The 20515-nt window shown below is 38.7% G+C and overlaps 1 protein-coding gene across 15 annotated transcripts in view; it reads left to right on the top strand.

Moving 5' to 3' along the window:
* Positions 1 to 20515, top strand: part of BCLAF3 (BCLAF1 and THRAP3 family member 3) — a 77444-nt gene that overhangs the window by 25679 nt on the left and 31250 nt on the right. For 13 of the 15 annotated variants that reach the window (XR_010119692.1, XR_010119691.1, XR_010119690.1 and 10 more), the window contains exons 3-8: positions 873 to 1442; positions 1816 to 2478; positions 11947 to 12122; positions 13621 to 13735; positions 14463 to 14526; positions 16636 to 16751. Coding sequence is in view for 10 of the 15 variants with exons in the window: in XM_055267578.2 (XP_055123553.1) it covers positions 873 to 1442; positions 1816 to 2478; positions 11947 to 12122; positions 13621 to 13735; positions 14463 to 14526; positions 16636 to 16751 (1704 nt within the window). In the remaining 5 variants the exon portion in view is untranslated. The remainder of the gene's footprint in view (positions 1 to 872; positions 1443 to 1815; positions 2479 to 11946; positions 12123 to 13620; positions 13736 to 14462; positions 14527 to 16635; positions 16752 to 20515) is intronic. The other 2 variants (XM_063634984.1, XM_063634988.1) reach the window with 2 other exon arrangements.

The following is a 20515-nucleotide window of genomic DNA, read 5'->3' as shown; positions in this document are numbered from 1 at the left end:
ACACAAGCCTCAATGTTGGCAATGCTGAGGTATGGAGAAGGTAGTTCCAGAAAGGATGTGCTGTCCCTGGAGAGCATTATAGCTGCTTTAAAGAATAACTTCACCGAAGTTACAAGCTCTGTTCGAACAGCACATCTTTCCATTGATATGCAAAGGAACAAATCTGGGAAAGAAAAGCAACTTACCTATGTTAGAGGTATTTCTGGAGGAACTAAGCATGAGATTCAAGTCTTAAGAGCCTCTTGTTCCCCCTTCTCCCCCGGTTAAGTACATATGTTTTGCTCCTTGATACAGCCTTAGTAGAGAAAGTAGACAATCAACTGGAGAAACTCTGGGCCTGGCTTGGGTCTGAGTTTGAATTGTAGCATCATTAAATCTTAGACTCTAATTTATTGTCAGAGGTAATGTTCAGTTTGCTGGAGACCCTCCTACACATGGATTTGTGTGAGTCTTGCCTTCCTGCTTGTTTCTTACCTGGCCTTTGAACCGGATGTAAGCTTTTGCTGACTGGCCCTTTGAAGTCACTGCATCTTCTTTTGCTAGAACTTTGCTGTCAGCAGTCTTCCAAAATGGATCCTGCTGTGCACCTGAGCTGGCCCTCCTCCAATGGGACAGGTGTGCTCAGCTCATTTGGATAAGCACATGGAATACCTTAGTTCAGATGGAAAGAGTATGCTTGTTGATTGGGCAGTACCATAACAGATCCCCAAATGTACAATTTGTAATGCAGATGTAGCAAATTGATGAATTTAGTTTGAGTGGAAGAAGCCGAGGGATCCTAGGAAAAGCAACTGTTTTTGGTAGGTCATATTAAGACACACTTAGTTGATTATCTTTAAATGGATTACACTTTTCTGTGTTTGTTTACATAGGTCTTTATCACCAGTACCTAGAAATGCTGAACACTACAAGCAAAGACATTCACACGGGCATTATGGCTGTGAATATAGGAAGGATCCAAAAAGACCCGTCGCTTGGAGAATGGACAGTGAGAAACATGGACAGAGTAAACCAAGGATTCCCTCTCGTGGAAATATATATTACCAGTCTTATGAACATAGATCACCTTCCCCTAACATAAGAAACTCTTTAGAAAATGTTTATATGTATAAGCCTCACCGAGGATATTCGCCTGGAAGAGGGGACAGTAACAGGAGAGCTCAGTATATGCCCAAATACTCAGAGGGTATACCCTACAAAGAGCATGAGAGGAATTCTTATCTCCAGAAAGTGCAAGGAGGGTATAGTCCTGATGACCACAGAGTTAGAGGAAGTGGAAAAGGAGGGAAACCACCTCAGAGGTCAATAGCAGATTCTTTTAGATTTGAAGGAAAGTGGCATGAAGATGAGTTGAGGCACCAGAGGATACAAGAAGAAAAATACTCCCAGTCAACTAGAAGAGGCTCTGAAGACTTTGAGACAAGGAGCTCATTTCAGAAGAGGTATAGGAAAACATTAAAGCTGGGTAATTTGGTATAAAGCCTCAAGTGAAAAGGTCTGTTTACTTTATGGTTGAAGATAACCACCTTGAAAAGCTTTTGTCTAAAAAGACAAAAAGCATTGTAATTTAGTTATGGTGTCCTGGTAGTAGTGAAGTATTTCTCTTTAGAGTAAATCATGTTGATGGCTAGAATACTTTTAAAAGATGGTATTTCCCTCTTTAATTGCCTTGTGCCTATAGAATTGGCTTAAGGGATTATAGATTAACTTGCCACTGCATTCTGCATTTAAAGCCATGCTGCCCGACATTCCACACATATAAATTCTCCCTTTCTTCTCTTTATTGCAAACGTAAACTGCTTTATGTCAACACAGGTATCCTGAGGATCGTGATTTCAGAAAATATGGACACACATCAAAAAGACCTAAAGACGTGGAGAGGTATGAAAGCAGAGAGCCTGCCAGGAACCCAAAGTGGAAGCCCGAGCATTCCCTCCCACCTTACCAAGAGGACACAGATCAGTGGAACCTTGGGCCCCAAACTTATCGACATGCTGAGAGGGAACACCCAGAGACCAGTTCAGCAACCAAAGTATCCTATGACTATCGTCACAAACGTCCTAAGCTCTTGGATGGGGACCAGGACTTTTCTGATGGGAGAACTCAGAAGTACTGTAAGGAAGAAGATAGAAAATACAGTTTTCAAAAAGGCCCTCTAAATAGAAAGTTAGATTGTTTTAATACTGGAAGAGGGAGAGAGACTCAAGATGGACAAATCAAAGAACCTTTTAAACCGTCTAAGAAAGACAGCATTGCCTGTACTTATTCAAATAAAAATGATGTTGATTTGAGGTCTAGTAATGACAAACGGAAGGAAAAAATAAGGAAAGAAGGGGATTGTAGAAAAGAGAGCAATTCTTCCAGTAACCAACTTGATAAAAGTCAAAAACTTTCTGATGTGAAACCCTCGCCTATCAATCTTAGGAAGAAATCACTTACAGTTAAAGTAGATGTGAAGAAAACAGTAGATACATTCAGGTATTATCTTTGTTTTTTTCTTTATGATATTTAATAATGTTTCTACAATCTTTATTTGCAGCTTCAAAAATGGAATTAATAGTGTCTTTAGAGTCCATCGAGTGGGAGAGGGATTGCCAAGAATTTCTCCCCCCTCCCAAAAAAATAAAAGCCCTGTAGTGAGGCTGTTTCCTGTGATTAGTTACATGGGAGCGATTTCATGTCTCCTTGTTTCCACATCCTATCTCCAGATGCTTCTTGGATGCGGGGCATTCTGTGGAATTGTCCCTCTTCACGAATTCATGTGTTTTTATGCTGCCAGGTTTTCCTTATCCAAGGATTAGCTGGGTAGAGTTCAAGAAAACCTAGCCCTTGCTCAGTTTCTCAGAGCCTGTGCTCTCTGTTGCCTGAAATTCAGAGAATTTTTTAGCTGAAAGGGACCTTAGCAGGCCCTAGTTTTATACAGGAGGAAATCGCGGCCCTGAGAGATCAAGTGATTTGTCTAAGTCAGAGTGGCTGGGGCTCAAATCCACGTGTTCTCTTATGACTCAACGAGGCAGGTGACTTAATGTGGTTTTTGCTGCCATCTCATAATGACTGGGGCTCAACCAACTAGATTCTCCCAGGTAGAGGAAATTATACCATAATCTGGGAAGATACCTATTTATAAGACATTTACTTTAGCCCTTAATGATTCTTTAAAAAAATAGACTGTTGTTGTTGTAGGTTATATTCTCTTAAAAGCAGACTCACATGCTTTGTTCCTTGACGAATATTACTTCCATTTATGGATTCTGAGGATAATAAGGCACTGCAGTTGGCCTAAAACTAAACAGCTAAAACTGTTCATGACCTTAATACACTACCAGTATGTGAATGAAAAAGGGGTGGGCCATGTTGATTTGGTATGTTTATATTCATGCTTGACTCATTTGTATTTGAACCAAAAATGAGAGAAAACAAAATGCAAAGGGTAGAATGGGGAGGGAGGTAAACCCACAAGTCCTTTTTTGTAAAACAAAATATTTTTTGTTCCTTTTTCTTTTCTTTTGAGACGGGGTCTTGCTCTGCTGCCCAGGCTGGAGTGCAGTGGCATGATCACAGCTCACTGTAACCTCAAACTCTTGGGCTCAGATGATTCTCCTGCCTCTCCTGTGTTGGCCTCCTGAGTATCTAGGACTATAGGTGCATGCCACCATGCACAGCTAATTTTTTTCTTTTTTTGTAGAGATGGAATCTTGCTCTGTTGCCCAGGCTGGTCTCAAACTCCTGGCCTCAATTGATCCTCTCACCTCGGCCTCCCAGAGCACTGGCATTACCAGCCTAAGCCACTGTACCTGGCCCCTGTTCCTTTTCTTAAATTTAGACATGGCAACAGCCCACCTCATAGTTCTTTTACATTCATTGCACTTGTAGAAAATATTTTTAAATATACATATGTGCATTTATATATGTGCTCAGAAAGCATTTATAAGTATGATTATATTACAGAAAGTTCAAGAAATAAAGGGGGGGATCACCCATAATTCTGCTACTCTACAACAATTTTATTTGCATTTTAGTCTAGTTATTTTTCTATGTATATTTACACATGACTGCTGTGGTATCATATTAATAATTTTGCATCTTTTTACATATGTCTTAAATAATTTTGTGCTATTATATCTCTTACTAGTTCTTCATCTTAAAAGCACAAAAGCTTCTGTAAGTACCAAGTTTAAGAATGTTACCTTAAGGGCTGGGGCATAGTAGCTCATGCCTGTAATCCCAGCACTTTGGGAGGCTGAGGTGGGAGGATCACTTGAGCTCAGGAGTTGGAGGCTGCAGTGAGCCATCATCGTGCCACTGCACCCCAGCCCGGGCAATAGAGTGAGACTCTGTCTCAAAAAAAAAAAGGAGCTTGGATTATTGGATTACATCCTGATGGCTATGAGATATACATATATAACATATACCATACATACTTTCTTTCTTTTTTTCTTTTCAAGACAGGGTCACGCTCTGTCACCCAGGCTGGAGTGCAGTGGCGCGATTATGGCTCACTGCAGCCTTGAACTCTTGGGCTCAAGTGATTCTCCTGCATCAGCCTCCTGAGTAGCTGGGACTACAGGCGTGCACCACCACACCCAGCTAATACAAATTATTTTGTAGAGATAGAAATCTTGCTATGTTGCCCAGGCTTGTCTGAAACTCATAGCCTCATGTGATCCTCCCTCCTTGGCCTCCCAGAGCACTGGGATTACAGGCATGAGCCACCATACCCAGCCTTAAGCTTTTTTTCTATCCAACATTCTATTTTGAAAATGTTCAAACATACAGAAAAGCTGAAAGAATTCTACAGTGAACGCCTATATACTCACCACCTAAAGTCTGCAATTAAGTTTACTTTCATAATTACATATCTATCTATTCATCTATTGTTCCACCTTATTTTTTGGATATTTTTCAAAGTAAGTTGCAAATGTCAGTACACTCCCATTTAGATACCTTATACATTTTTCTTTACAGTTCCTCTTTTTTCTTTTGAGGTAAAATTATATACAATCAAATGCATAAAAATCTTTAACTTTTTAATAAAAGTAATGATGTGGCCAGGTGTAATGGCTCACGCCTGTAATCCCAGCATTTGTGGGAGGCCGGGGCAGGCTGATTGCTTGAGCTCAACAGTTCGAGACCAGCCTAGGCAACATGATGAAACCCCATCTCTACAAAAAATACAAAAATTAGCTGGGTGTGTTGACATGTGCCTGTAGTCCCAGCTACTTGGGAGGCTGGGGTGGGAGGATTGCTTGAGCCTGGGAGATCGAGACTGCAGTGAGCCATGTTTGTGCCACTGCACTCCAGCCTGGGTGACAAAGCGAGAGCCTGTTTCAAAAATAAAAACTAAAAAAAAAAAAGTAATGATACCCCCATATTTAATAATGAAGTGTGTTATAGTTAAAAGAGAATTAAAAAATTGTAACACTTTTAAAGAATGCTAGAAATACCAGGTTTGAAGAGTTTTATTTTAATAGACCTCATTAGAGATACTGAACAGTTAATTTTATAATTTGATATGAGAAATGGAAGCTTGATCTTTATCATGTGTCACAAAAATGGGCTTAAAATGGAGACTGCTGCATCTTTTATTTTGAATTTATAAACTATGATTTTGTGAAATCTCATAATCTGTCACTGGGGTCTGGCGGCATACCAGGGCCATTTGAATACCTGCCCAGGGCCTGTAGGATGGCTTGTGTAATAGCCTCCACTGCAAATCCTCTCTGTTCAAAGACCTGAAAAATAAATAAATGAGCAAATATATGCATCTTTTCAGTATGATAAAACGTCATAGTCAACAAAATCTTTATTTCCTGGTGAATGGGTTGTGGATGAATTTTGTGGTTTGGATTTAATTATATGTAGACTGATCCATAAAACAAAGATAATGCCCTCAGTAGAATTATGTTTTCAACTATTAATATAAATTAGATTTTTCTTTTCTAGAAAAGAGTAAAATAATCATAGAGTGCACAGAGAAGTTTATTGGTTAACATCTAGAGAATTTATCTGCTTTTTTTTGGAAACGCTAAGATGGCTAATTTTGTGCATTTATTTACTTAGCTTTGGTTGAGAATTGATATTTGTTCTTCCAATTATCAGTATGGTTGAAAACATAAGGTTATCACTGTGATTTTTTTAGATTCCAGTTTGTATCTAGAACAGCAGTAGGTAAACACTTGTTTGAATGTTCACTGAATAGTTAATACTTCTGTTAAGAAAGACTGTATTCTAATGATCCACTCTGTCAGAAACTTCATTATCAGAAATTACATCTGAGTCATAATTATATGTTTCAGAATGTAAGTTAGGGAATCACAGTATGAAAATTTCTACTAAGGTTGTTACATATGCAAAACATGAACTGTTGTATATATGCATCTGGAAGTTTTGGCCAGACAAATGCAGGTGTTAGTTTAATGTTGGGCTTGAGTGGGTGAGCGCTTGACCCTTGGCTAGGCCAGGAAGGAAGAGGAGGAGGGAGGAGGTGGTACTAATATCTGGAGCAGAATAAGCTGCTGCTGATGCATCAGAGGCTCCTTTGATCTCCTAGGAGACACCTGGGACATGGGGAAGGTTGTCCATCAGCATTCATGGCTATCAGAGTTGATGGTGGACTGAGTACATTGGCCACATTTGTGTCTAATCCTTTATTTCCCACTGAAGAGACACAGAGGGGTGTCTCTACCCCTATCAGCTCTTTTCCCAGTTTGAAAGGGGATGAGGTGGGCGATGGGCCCCAGAGGACATTGGGACCCTGACACTCTGAGGAAATGGGTATCACGCAGGCAGGGAGCAATGTGAAAAGCCATAACTGAGATTGAAGGAAGGGAACCTAGTCACATAAGTTTACCTATGATGAGCACTGTTCCGCTGGAGGCAAAATAAGCTGCAGGTGGGGATATTTTTTATACCCAAACCTGCCACCTTGCTGTTATATAGCATAAAAAACTAAAGTTCTCCCCTATTTTAATTTCTCATATGCATTTTAAAATCAAAAATTAATTGAGAGAAGGTTCCCTTTCATTCCTATTTTTGACCCTAGCTTCTCTTGGTGTCTCTTAGGGGGCCTTGTATAGGGATTCTGTTGGCAGTTAGAGTGCATAGGTTTTTGTCTTCCTATGGACCACTGATCAGCTTTGTGACATTGGGCATTGGGCACTTGGCTATACCCTTTTGGGACCAAATTAACCTGCAGTTCCTCCTGGCTCTGTGAGTCTGCTTGAATTGGCCATGTGTTGGTGACCATTGAAGCTGAGTTGACAGACACGTGGAGGCTCATCATGTTCATCTCTGAACTTTAGTATATATTAGAAATTTTATATTAAAGTATTAAATTCAAATTGGTCTAAGTTAAGCAAAAAATAAAAATAAAAGCCAAGAAAGTTAAAAAAACAAAATTAAATTGGCCTCAATTAAAATGTTGAAGTCTGGCTGGGCATGGTGGCCCACACCTGTAATCCCAGCACTTTGGGAGGCCGAGGCAGGCAGGTCCCTTGAGCTCAGGAGTTTGAGACTAGCCTGGGCAACATAGTGAAACTCCATCTCTACAAAACGTACAAAAATTAGCCAGGTGTAGTGGTGCACACTTAATAGTCCCAACTAATCAGGAGGCCGAAGTGGGAGGTTGGCTTGAGGAGGCAGAGGTTGCAGTGAGCCGAGATCACGCCACTGCCCTCCAGCCTGGGTGACAGAGCCAGACCCTGTCTCAAAAATAAAATAAAAATAAAATGTTGAAGTCTTCTCTCTCTCTCTTGACAGAGTCTTGCTCTGTTACCCAAGCTGGAGTGCAGTGGTGTGATAACGGCTCACTGCAGCCTTGACGTCCTGGGCTCTAGCGATCCTCCCACCTCAGCCTCTTGAGTAGCTGGGACTATAGGCACACGCCACCATGCCTGGCTATTTTTTGTTTATTTTTAGTCGAGATGAGGTCTTGCTATGTTACCCAGGCTGGTCTTGAACTCCTGAGCTCAAATAATCCTCCTGCCTCAGCCTCCGAAAGTGTTCAGCCTCTCGAGTAGCTGGGATTACAGGCGTGAGCCACCGCACTTGACCTTATCATCTCTCTAGCTGAAACACTCATTTCAAATTGACCAAGTCATTTTTGATTCATAATTTATTCATTCAGTGGGTATTTTTTGAGGGCCTACCCTGTGTGAGACAGTCTGTTAGGGTGCCCTGGGACTATAGAGCTGCATATGATTAGGTTCCTCCTCCTTTGGTTTATTGGAGTGCATGTGTGACTCAGCAGAAGATGGGTGGGTACCAAGCTGGGCGATTGAACAGAGGCATCATGTAGTTGACATGTGAGCTAGGCTTCAAAGGCTGGTGTATTCAGACACATGGAGGCAAAAGAAATTTTATATTTACAGGTTAACAATGGCAGAAAAACATACACATGAACTTTGACCTGTGTGGTTTTGAGCAGTCAGTGAAAAGGAATAGAGGGAAAGGAGACTGAGAGGTAAGAATGCTGCGACTGCCAGCCTGATTTGACATTATCAGCTGATAGGAGAGGGCCAGCAGCCCAGTTCTGGCTGCCAGAGGATTGCCATCTATGAGGTAGACTGAATGCATGTTGGGGCTGGTGAGGCCCACTAGAGGACTTTTGTGCAAAAAGTAATGAGATGAGGAATTAGGGGAGGAGCAATCTCCCTGAACTTTTTCCATCAACTCCACAATTTCTAAATTGGTTCTTGGGAAGACAGGAGCAAATTATGTACAGTCATGCATTGCTCAGTGATGGGGATACGTTCTGAGAAATGTCTTCTTAGGCAGTTTGGCCACTGTCTGAAGATCATAGAGTGTATTTACACAAACCTAGATGATGTAACCTACTACACACCTAGGCTATATGGTAGAGCCTATTGCTTCTAGGCTACAAACCTGCACAGCATGTGTACTGAATACTGTAGGCAATTGTAACACATCAGTAACTATTCGTGTATCTAAACATATCTAAACATAGAAAAGGTACACTAGAAATACAGTACCACCATTGTTTAAGTGGTCATTAACGGAAACGTCGTTATGCTGCATGTGACTGTAATTGGGAAGGTGCTTTACGTGAACTGTAGGATGCCATATGAAATGTTAGTTATTAGTTGGAAGAAGACAGAAAGGAAAACTTTATATGTGTCATACGGATTTTGATATATATTAGAAGCTTCCAGAGGGCAGGGGAATCTGTTGGTTTTGGTTGTTGTTGGGTTTTTTGTTGCCGTTTTGCCATGCAGTTCGTTTCTTTGATGAGTCCTAAGTGTGTGCAACAGGAAATTAAGGTTTAATGTAGCTTTTTACATTTTCTTGGTTATTACCCACAACGCTCAGGGAGAACATCAGTGGAAATATCCTTAAACAGAAAAATAAACGGGGAAAGTGCAGTTGAGGGAACAAAGGATCTTGGAAGATTTAATGAAACTGGTCCCAGAAATAGTATTAGCATAGAGGTTTTTGGCTGTATTTTAATTTTTTAAATTGTCTAAAATGAATCTCAAATGAGAACATTTGATCTTTTTAGCTTAACTACTTGCTTTGGGGGTTTTTCCTGAAATTATTAACTTGTTAATCCATGCCATAGGAAATAGTAAAAAGTAAAATGTGAACCAAAAGATGATTACATTTACAAATATGAATATTTAGAACATTTTGCATTCTCAAGTCTAAAGAGGGTTTTTCTTGTACCAAAAGTGTCATAATTGTTTTTAAAAGACTAAAATTTGGAGGTTATACTATGTTAATGTATATTTTCTAGAAAATGATAATTTTAATTTTTTATTAAAGATCTTGTAGAGGAACTCTAGGATAAATTTTAATGGATAACAAGTTTAAACACTAGGATTTCAGGAATTAAATATATAATAGCTTCAAAGTATGTAACTCCTATGGATTGAGGTTTGAGCATGGAGTGGGGACAAGAGTTTCAGCAGTAATTTGTAAGAAATTAAAAGTAAATGTTAATAATTACCCACTGGAAAACTGAACATCTTTATCAGCTTATTTCCTCTTGGGATAAACTGAGGCTGCCAGAAAAAACCTTATCAACTGATTTCCTCTTGTGGATGGACCATTTGTATAGTTCTATTTAAATATACTATTTTCCTCCTATAAAATGTTTTTAAAGGCTGTTTTTTTTTTTTGGTATGGCACAGGAATTTTTTAACTTTAAACCCCCTTAAACAGAGAGCATTTATAATTCATTGTTAGTGGAGGTCGTTATGGGGTGTTCTAACATTTGCCAGCAAATGTCTCTTAGCTAGTTATCACATACACAGTGGGAAGCTTGGAGCAAATTAGGAGGAAAGAAGGAAAATCGGCCTTCTTTCTAATGAAAGTCCTTCTAATGAATCAACGAAACCACAGCAGTGCGGTCAACCTGCTGCATGATTACTTTTCTGTGTTTCTGCCTTGGCAGGGAGTCGTCCCTGGCAATGCTGGTCTGAGAGCAGGGAGCATGGAAAGTCAGATGGAAGTCTTTCCTCTGATAAGTTATAAATAGACACTCAAAACCATTTTATTAGAGGAGCTAAAATTTTTAAAGAATATCTGTAAGCCCCTCATAACCCTGAAGCAGTTTGGATATATGGCTGTTACATGACTTAAATAAGTACATATGTGCATGCGTGCACTCATATCCCCAGACACATCTGTCTGCTTGCTTTCTGCTATATGATGAGCTGTTTATTCCAGTGGTGTCCTGTTATTTAAAACATACTTCAGGGCTCTCTTTCGGATTTATCTTCTGAGCCTGTAATGTAGCCATTAAGAACCCCAACAGTTGCAAATGTCAATTCTTTGGACAATGAACTTGATTTTTGAGAAGAGCCAAAAGCAATTTAGGGTTAAGTACAGAGGAATAAGATAGGTACAAGCTGATTAGTGCCATTTTGGGTCCAAAATGAGATATAAAATAATGAGAAAATTTCTTCATTGATGCGTGAAGTGCCTGCAGACAAAGCATTTCTGAGTAGTTTTAAGCAAGTGCAGCATTTTTGGAATAAGGTATAGTTTTCCATTATGACACTTGGAAGACATGTTCATTTGAATGCTCAATCTCCGGGATGTGAAACAAAGCAAGACATCCATTGTCTCAGGGTGGTGGCACCTTCCCCATAGGGTTATTGTAAAGATGAAATGAGATAATGTTGGTAAGCTCTAAGCCCCCATGTTCGGCATATGGTAAGCCCTCAATAATTGTTAGCTCTGTATCAGAACCATTAGTTTGTAAAAGTACTTAGAGGTCAGGAGAGCTCTTAACAAAAGTTATAAGATTCAGAAGGCATTAAAGTGGTAAGATAGCCGGGGTTATATAATAAATGGTAGTATTTCTTTAAGGGTACATTGAGGGTGAACACTGTAACTGGTGTTAACGATCATAACTTTGCCTAACAACTAAGACTATTTTCTGAGAATTTAGTGAGACTTTGTAATTAAGTTAATCTCTTAACAGAATTTTATTTCAAAATACTATTCTAAGCTTCTTATTACTGATACAAAGATATAAGGATTTTTATTAAGTTAGAGAGGTTCTTATGTTTGATATCAGCTTTTAAAGTGTGGTAGTATTTCAAGATAAAATAATTTTGCTGGACTAACAATGTTTTGGCCATTTGGAAGTAGAAAATAATCGAATCGATTACTTTTTGCATAGTAAGTGTCTTTAATACCTTGTATTTTTGAAGTAAAAATTGTTTCACTTAGAATTTGAAGGATTTTATTATTAAAGTGGCAAATATTTAATGACCTCTGATTTGAAAGAACTCAGAGCCATGTATCTGTAGTTATTTTCTCCCACTTGTTATTGTACATGTTTTATGGCATGGAATTTAGTGCCTTAATTATAAGAAAAGATATACATCTTTTTAGTTTTGTAGCTATCTTAATTTTTGATAAATTCTTTTCTCCACAAAATAGTTGCAAATTTAGTTAAACATTTGCAAATTATTCTAGGGTTGCTTCTAGCTATTCCACAGAGAGACAGATGTCACATGATTTGGTTGCTGTTGGCAGGAAAAGTGAGAACTTTCATCCAGTGTTTGAACATCTTGACTCAACTCAGAATACTGAAAACAAACCTACAGGAGAATTTGCTCAGGAAATCATAACAATAATCCATCAAGTTAAAGGTTGGTATATTTTGCACATACGTTAGGGATAACACAAAAGTAATATACTATTCACGAGATACAGGTAAATATCTGCAGTATAGTTTAATAGTAATTAATATTTCATTGTAAGCTAGACTGTGAATTAGGAAATCTTTTGAAGAGGGTATCAGGCATTCATTCGAGCCTAGTTGTTCTTTATATCTAGTTCCAATAACCTTATGCTTCAAGTGTTAGTAGATTGGTACTTGCAAGTTAGAAAGGGAGAAGCTGGCTGCCGCAAAAGACAAGGCATACTGAGAGCAGTAAGAAACAATAACTGGTAACCTAACAGGGAGGAAGAAGCAACAAAAAACAGATAGGAAACTCAAGAAATCAGGAAGCCCTAGGTCATTTTATGATTCTTAAAGCCCCCTGAGGGCATTACTAGGACTTTGTATCTTAAGGATGATGCTGAGTGATCAGTGAAAGATTCTAGTTTGCTTTGGCATTCTTTATAACTGCGAGTTGCGTAATAAATACTTTTAATGGTTTGCATTAAATTGTTTTGTTTTTGCTTCTGGCGAGTTTCCATTAATTGGAAAATTCAGTGATATAGAACAACTTTCCCCAGTGATGCTACACAAATAAGGCAGTTGTAGGTATTACAAACTGGAGGCCTTCAAGAATTTAAAATTTTTTATTTTGTACTACCTACTAGACAATTGCATTAATCTTTCTTACCTTTATAAAATATATTTTGAAAATGAGTTTTTTTCTCTGCATCCCTCAAACTAAGGCATGTATTTACTTTAAAGCACATAGTTTGTCTGAAACAGTTCATCCTCTCAGCTCCAGTCCCTCTCACCCAAAGGAAATGTGATTCTTGGCAGAAATGGAGCTGATTTGCAGAAAAATCCGGGAGATTGTCCCAGAACAGGAACAGTAAATTAGGGGAGCGGATTGCTTAAGTAGCATTCTGATGGGCCAGGTGTATTCTCTTTCTCTGTATCCTATTAAAAGTGTGTAGCATAGCTGATTTCTAAATGTTTTCATGAACTTTAATGTGAATTAAAGTAAAGTGGCATTAGAAGGCCTTCTGTGATATGCAAACATAACATTTAGTATTTGTTTGAAATTGTTTTGATGTTTCAGGCTTGTTTTTGAAGTTACTTTTTATTTTCATTCAACTGTGAAGCTCTATGCCATCTTTACTTTCCAGATATAGTAAGTCTTACCTTGGAGAAGAAAGGTCCTTGCTTTGAGAGAGCCATTGTCTTTTCCCCTGGACAAGTAAGCAGGCGTGTCAGATAGAAAGAAAATTCTTCGATTAATAAATCAGCTGTTTTTACTCTTGTTTGGGCTTGGGAAGGCACGTGAGTGCTACAAATTAGTCTGTGAAATAAGTTTGGGTCCCACATATTTTTAAGAGAAAACAGGTTGAATTTTAAAAAATAATCCCTTCTTTCTGTGCTTATATGTAATCTTTTAAGTGAAATCAGCTTAACATTGAGATAAAACTGTTCATTTCCTTTTTCAGCAAATTATTTTCCATCACCTGGCATTACTTTACACGAGCGTTTCTCAGCAATGCAAGATATACACAAGGCAGATGTAAATGAAATTACATTGAATTCAGATCCAGAAATACACAGGTAATGGTTGATTACCATATTATACCCATTTAACTAATGGGGATACACCTCAGAAAAGATTTGGGAAGGGGCTGCTTTCTGAACCTGCTCACCTGGGCTTGCTGTAGACTGTAGGGTTGCATTTCCTGCACAAAAATAATAGGATAATCCAAGCATTATCTGGCCACTGCACTTTGATGAAATGAATAGGATGCACTGAAAACATTGACTAGCATTGTTTAAATGTATAGGACTTTGAAAATGCTTACATACCTAACTTCACTTCTGCTGTCAATAGTAATTGCTTCCTGAGGTCCTCAGTAGAAGAATGAAAGACAGTTTTCAAGCCATTGAAATCATAGGTTGCTTCATGTGGTCACAAATAGGTGTTCTGAGGGCAGCCAGATGAAACCACGTGTCTTCTGCTGGCACTTGTTGTAGCAGGTGGTGTACCCTGTCTTGTGAGCTGATTTGAATACATGTGAGAATGCAGTATATCACCAGAGCAAAGTTTGAGATGACACAGACTACTGATTTGAGAACCACGTAAAGCTTCCCTGTAGTGTGTTCCACAGGATATGTATATCCTGGGAGACTGCCATATAGGTGAAAAACTATCTGGTAGCAAGTTTCTTTTGCTATCTCCAAAACATACTAGCTTTATTTCAGATTCTATTTTGTAATAGTAGAATCAGGGTATCAGTGTATAACATAATTATTTAGTTGTACTATGCCTTTATTATTTTAGGAGAATAGATATGTCTTTGGCCGAGCTTCAGAGTAAACAAGCTGTGATCTATGAATCGGAACAGGTTAGTGAATACAATTTTTGATGAGAAATTATCTTATTGTTGGTATACTAATGGCAAGGGGATTGGTGGTTGGGAGAGAAAAGGGAGTTAAAGTACATGAAGAAGGAGGATTGAAACTCAGGAATCTGAAATTAAAAAGCTCTTCAGGTGATTCTGACTATCAGCCAGATTGGAGTGAGAATACTGACAAAAGACAAAAATATTCCCTAAGAGGGACAATCCCTAAGGACAACAGCTTTGTAAAATTGACACGCAATTACAGCATTTGATATTCATCCCCAAAATCCATACTGTAAAGCTTATGGAAAGTATGTTAGATAACTATTTTTTTCAAAGCAATCATGTGGAATATATTTTTAAATTGTACATGGAATGAATGCACAGGAACGAAAAATTTCATTTGATATTGCCCTTCTGTTTACTGCAGAATGCACGAAACATTCTGTGGAGTATGAACTAGCAAAATAAGGGAAATAAGGGACTAAATTTCTTTATTCATGTGTTGTGTGTGGTTCCCACCCAACACCTCCCCTCCCACCCCCCATTTCTTTGCTAATTAGAAAGACTGTCTTGACTAGCCAGGAGGGAAGAAAACCGGCTCTTGTTTTAGAAGAATTATATCAAGTTCTAAAAGAACTGCTAATTTATTCGTTGAGAATAAAGAGTCTTTGTAGAGGAGATATTTTAATACATTTCTGATAGAATATATAAATAATTTTTTCACTTGTGAAATGATTATAATTTTTGCTGAATTTATGGAGATAGGTTAATTTGTTGAACAAATGATATTTTCAGACAATTTCTAATCATCAAAGTCCTATAATCAACTTACAGAAAATCTGTGGTTTTTTAAAAAATCACCTATAATTTAGTCATTTAGCACAAAATATTATTTGATCATTTTTCTGGCAGTCTTATAGCTTGCATTTTAACATAGTCACTATCATAGTATATGTAGTTTTTTGTTTTTACTTGATCCATAATAACATTCTTTTTATGTAAATCTCTGAATTCGCTATGACCTTTTATGATTGAGGCTTTTTAAGCTTTGTTTTGAAACAGAGTCCTGGTCTCACCCAGGCTGGAGTACAGTGGTGCAATCATGGCTCACTGCAGCCTCGACCTCCTGTGCTCAAGTGATCCTCCCACCTCAACCTCCTGAGTAGCTAGGACTACAGACATGCACTACCACGCCTGGCTAATTTTTGTATTTTTTTATAGAGACAGGGTTTTTCCATGTTGCCCAGGCTGGTCTTGAACTTCTGGACTCAAGGGATCCACCCGCCTCGGCCTCCCAAAGTGCTGGGATTACAGGCATGAGCCACTGCACCTGGCCCTTGTTAAGTTTTAATTAACTTTTTTCTTTCTTTCTTTCTTTCTTTTTTTTTTGAGACAGAGTCTCTGTCACCCTGGCTGGATTGCAGTGGTGCAATCTCAGCTCACTGCAACCTCCACCTCCCAGGTTCAAGCCATTCTCCTGCCTCAGCCTCCCAAGTAGCTGGGATTACAGGCGCCCATCACCACACCCAGCTAATTTTTGTATTTTTGGTGGAGAGGGGGTTTCACTATGTTGGCCAGGCTGGTCTTGAACTCCTGTTCAAATGATCTGCCCACCTCGGCCTCCCAAAGTGCTGGTATTACAGGCATGAGCCACTGTGCCCGGCCTAATTAACTTTTTTCAATAAGCACTTTTCTGTGTTGACTTCCACATAGTCTTTATTACCATATGTTAAATGATTGTACATTATTCTTTTGACTTAAGTTTACCATGATTTATTTACTCATTCTTCCCTTCCTCTTAATTTTTTTTTACATTTAAGTTGCTTCTATTTTTTGTTATTTTAAATATGATGTTTTGAATCTATTTAGGTAGACAACCTTTTCTTTGGGCTAGAGTCCCACAAGTGGGAATCCTGGTTCAATGTTAGGAACTTTTCTGACTGTTGATTGTCAATTGTGTCTCAAAATATTTGTATTAGTTTACAATACCATTAGCAGGATGAGTACAAGATAACTTATCTAGGACTTATAATTAAGGTTCTTGTTAGATATGGTCTTTGTGCACCTAACAGTAATGTGAATGGTTTGTCTTCTGTCAAAATTCCTCAGACTCTGATCAAAATAATAGATCCAAATGACCTACGACATGACATTGAAAGAAGGCGAAAAGAACGGTTACAGAATGAAGATGAGCACATTTTTCACATAGCTAGTGCTGCAGAGAGGTAATCAGTAGATGACAAACATCCTGTTATCAGGGAGCTTTCGGTTTTACCATATTTTTACATTTTTTGTGTGATGATAATTTTCATTTTAATATAGGGATTTGTTCCTTCAAACCCATCTTATATGTTTAAGTGAAATCTATTAAAATGTTTCCAGGTTATTCAGTGATTATCATATGCGGTTTGATTTTAACAACAAAAACTATGGGGTAGGTGAGTATTTGAGGTCTTCGTAATTCTGATGAGGAGTGTTACCACTTTTAGGTCCTGCAGGAGGCAGGACCAGCAAGTTTACAGACTATTTAGCTTGAGCTGATTGAAACTCTGATACATTCTGCCCTTTAGATTCTGGGTTAGTCTTTGAATAGTAGAAAATGTCCTGAAGTCAGTACAGTTATCTTTTGGGACTCTTTGTGGATGTCTATACTGGATAATTGTGGATAACTGTACTGACAAAAAGTGAAAAAAATCCACATTTTGTGGATGTCGTCCATGAAATTGAGGCAGGTGTAGTAGAAAATGCAGAGGAGACCTAAGTTTGAATCTCATCTCTCTCAGTTTACAAACTGACCGATCTTGGACGAATTTTCTTAGTCTCTGGAGCCTCTTCATCTGTAAAATGATGTTAAAGTCAATTTATGCTATGGGGCAGTTATGAATATTAAACGAGTTGGCACATGTGAAGTACTTATGTCATATATGGCAAATAGATCCTCAGTAGATTTTTCTTTCTTAACCTCATACTTCTGTTTAGGGGCTCTTAGTAGTCTAGATCAACCCCAGTTTATCTCTAGTTCTGAACACCATGTGGATGGAACTCATGGCAGCTCTGGGGTCCCACATGATTATGAGGTATAATTGAACAGGACAACATTTCCAGTTCACTTGAGTTCTTATACTACTTGGATCTCCCAAAAAGTGAGACTGTATGAATACAAAGAGACAGTGCTAATTGTTTTTCCGTAATCTTTTGTATCAAATTGCTAAGATACTGTATTTGACAAGACTTTTAAGTCAAGTCTGTAGCTAACTAGGTCAGAATATATGGACTGGATTCTGACAATAAGTTCAGAACTAATTAAAACATAGTGAAATGGTGTGTTGAGGCACATAAAACAATTGAAAATGAAAGAGTAAAAATGTCCCTTGCTGGGTGAAAGTCTCCAGTCTCCTAATATGATATGGTTAATGCGTGACATGACTGTGCTCCTTAATGACACAAGCTCTCTATCATGCTTTCCTTGACTCAGCAAGTGTAAGAAACCCAGAGTACCAAGAAACAGGATTTTAAAAACAGATTTAAGACAATCAGCATATTTTGGCCGGGCGCGGTGGCTCACGCTTGTAATCTCAGCACTTTGGGAGGCCGAGGCGGGCGGATCACGAGGTCAGGAGATCGAGACCATGGTGAAACCCCGTCTCTACTAAAAAATACAAAAAAAAAATTAGCTGGGCATGGTGGCGGGTGCCTGTAGTCCCAGCTACTCAGAGAGGCTGAGACAGGAGAATGGCGTGAACCCGGGAGGCGGAGCTTGCAGTGAGCCGAGATTGCGCCGCTGCACTGCAGCCTGGGGACACAGCGAGACTCCTTCTCAAAAAAAAAAAAAAAAAAAAAAAAGACAATCAGCATATTTTAAAGATCATAAGATGCTTTAGGATGTATCTTTACCTCTTGACGTGATTAAGAACTTTGAGCACTGGAGTTGGACCTGAGTTCAGTGCCTGGCTCTTAGATTCCTAGCTATGTGACTGACTTTGGGCAAATTATTTTGTCTCTGTTTCCTCATCTGTAAAATAGGGATAAGAGTTATACTTACCTCACAGTGGTTAAGATTAAGTAAAATGATGAGTGTAAGGTAGACTAGCTGGTCAGCATCAAGTATTATGAATGCTAGCTTTGAGGACAGTGTGGTAGTGTGCAAGGATGTGTTCCTACAAGCCGTCTTTTGCTGGGTCTGTTGTATTATTTTATTTGTATTGGATAGGTGGTGAGGCATAGTGGAGCCATGAGGAGTTTTTAAAAGTGAGACATTACTTAACATTCATCCTGCAAAAATAAACAATTCAGTAGTTTTTAGTATATTCACGAACTTATGCAACTATCATTACTATCTAATTCCAAAACATTTCATCACCCCAAAAGTAAACCGTCTCTCTACCCATTAGCTGCCACTCCCTGCCCCATTTCTCCTTCCCCCTTAGTCCCTGGCAACCATTGTTCTATTTTCTATATCTATGGATTTGTCTAATCCTGACATTTCATATAATCATTTTTCTTTTCTTTTCTTTTCTTTCCTTTCCTTTCCTTTCCTTTCCTTTCCTTTCCTTTCCTTTCCTTTCCTTTCCTTTCCTTTCTTTTCTTTTCTTTTCTTTTCTTTTCTTTTCTTTGAGACAGGGTCTCTCTCTGTCACCCAGGATGGAGTACAGAGGCACAATCACAGCTCACTGCAGCCTCAGCCTTCTGTGAGGCTCAGGTGATTCTCCCACCTCGGCCTCCCGAGCAGCTGGGACCACAGGCTCCTGCCACCATGCCCGGCTAGTTTTTCGTATTTTTTTTGCAGAGACGGGATTTCACCATGTTGCCCAGGCTGGTCTCAAACTCCTGTGCTCAAGGGATCTACCCTCCTCAGTCTCCCAAAGTGCTGGGAGTACAGGCATGAGCCACCACACCTGGCCTGACATTTCATATAAATACAATAATATAATATGTGGCTTCTCGTAACTGACTTCTTTCCTATAGCATAATGTTTTTAATGCTCATCCATGTTGTAGCATGAGAATTCTTACGTATGGCTGAATAATATTCCATTGTATGGCTATATCGTATTCTGTTTATCCATTCACCAGTTGATGGACATTTGGGTTGTTTCCACTTTTTGTCTGTTTGTGAGTAACTGTGCTGTGAACATTTGTGTGCAAGTTTTTGTGCAGATACCTGTTTTCATTTCTCCAGTATATAGCTAGGAGTGGAATTGATGAGTTTGATGGTTACTTTATGATTAACTTTTTGAGGAACTGCCAGACTGTTTTCCAAAGTGGCTGTACTATTTTACATTTCCACCAGCAGCATGTGAAGGGTCCAGTTGCTCCACATCGTTGCCAACTCTTGTTATTCATCTCTCACTTTATCCTAATTCAATTTCCTTATTTAAATAAGAAAAATATATTATCCTTTTATCTTAGAAATTCAATTTATAAAAATTGACCTCATTATATGTTTTTATATAAACTCTTAAAATCAAGTCAGGGTAGTTTCCACGGAAATGCAAAAGAAATGAAACATGATGCAATCATAAGTCATAGGATGTAGTGATTTCTCACCTGTGTGGCTTTCCCTCAAAAAGTTGTATGCAGCCTTTCTGTCTGTGTTTGCTCACTGTTGTATCCCCACTGCCCTGAGCTCAGTTCATATTTGTTGAATGAATGAATGAATGAAGAGGTCCCAGAGGAGTAGACAAGAGAGAGGATACCTAAATTGTAATGCATTTAGATTTGGTTACTATTCCCTGATGCCTTAGGATCTTTCACAAGCAAACCTAACACTTGGGCGTTCTGTCTAGCCTCTAGGACCCATCTGTTCTCTACAGGTGCTCCTTAACTTACGATAGGGCAACATCCCGATAACCCATTGTAAAGTAAAAAAAAGTGCAAGTCAAACAATTGTAAGTTGGGGACGGTCTGGATTTACTTCCACTTCTTACCCGTTTCTGACTCTGATGTCTCCATGTTTTCTCCTGACACACTATTTCTGCCTTTTCTAACTG

Source organism: Symphalangus syndactylus, chromosome X (genome assembly GCF_028878055.3).
Source record: "Symphalangus syndactylus isolate Jambi chromosome X, NHGRI_mSymSyn1-v2.1_pri, whole genome shotgun sequence".
NCBI lineage: Eukaryota > Metazoa > Chordata > Mammalia > Primates > Hylobatidae > Symphalangus > Symphalangus syndactylus.
This window is presented reverse-complemented; position numbering and strand designations above follow the sequence as displayed.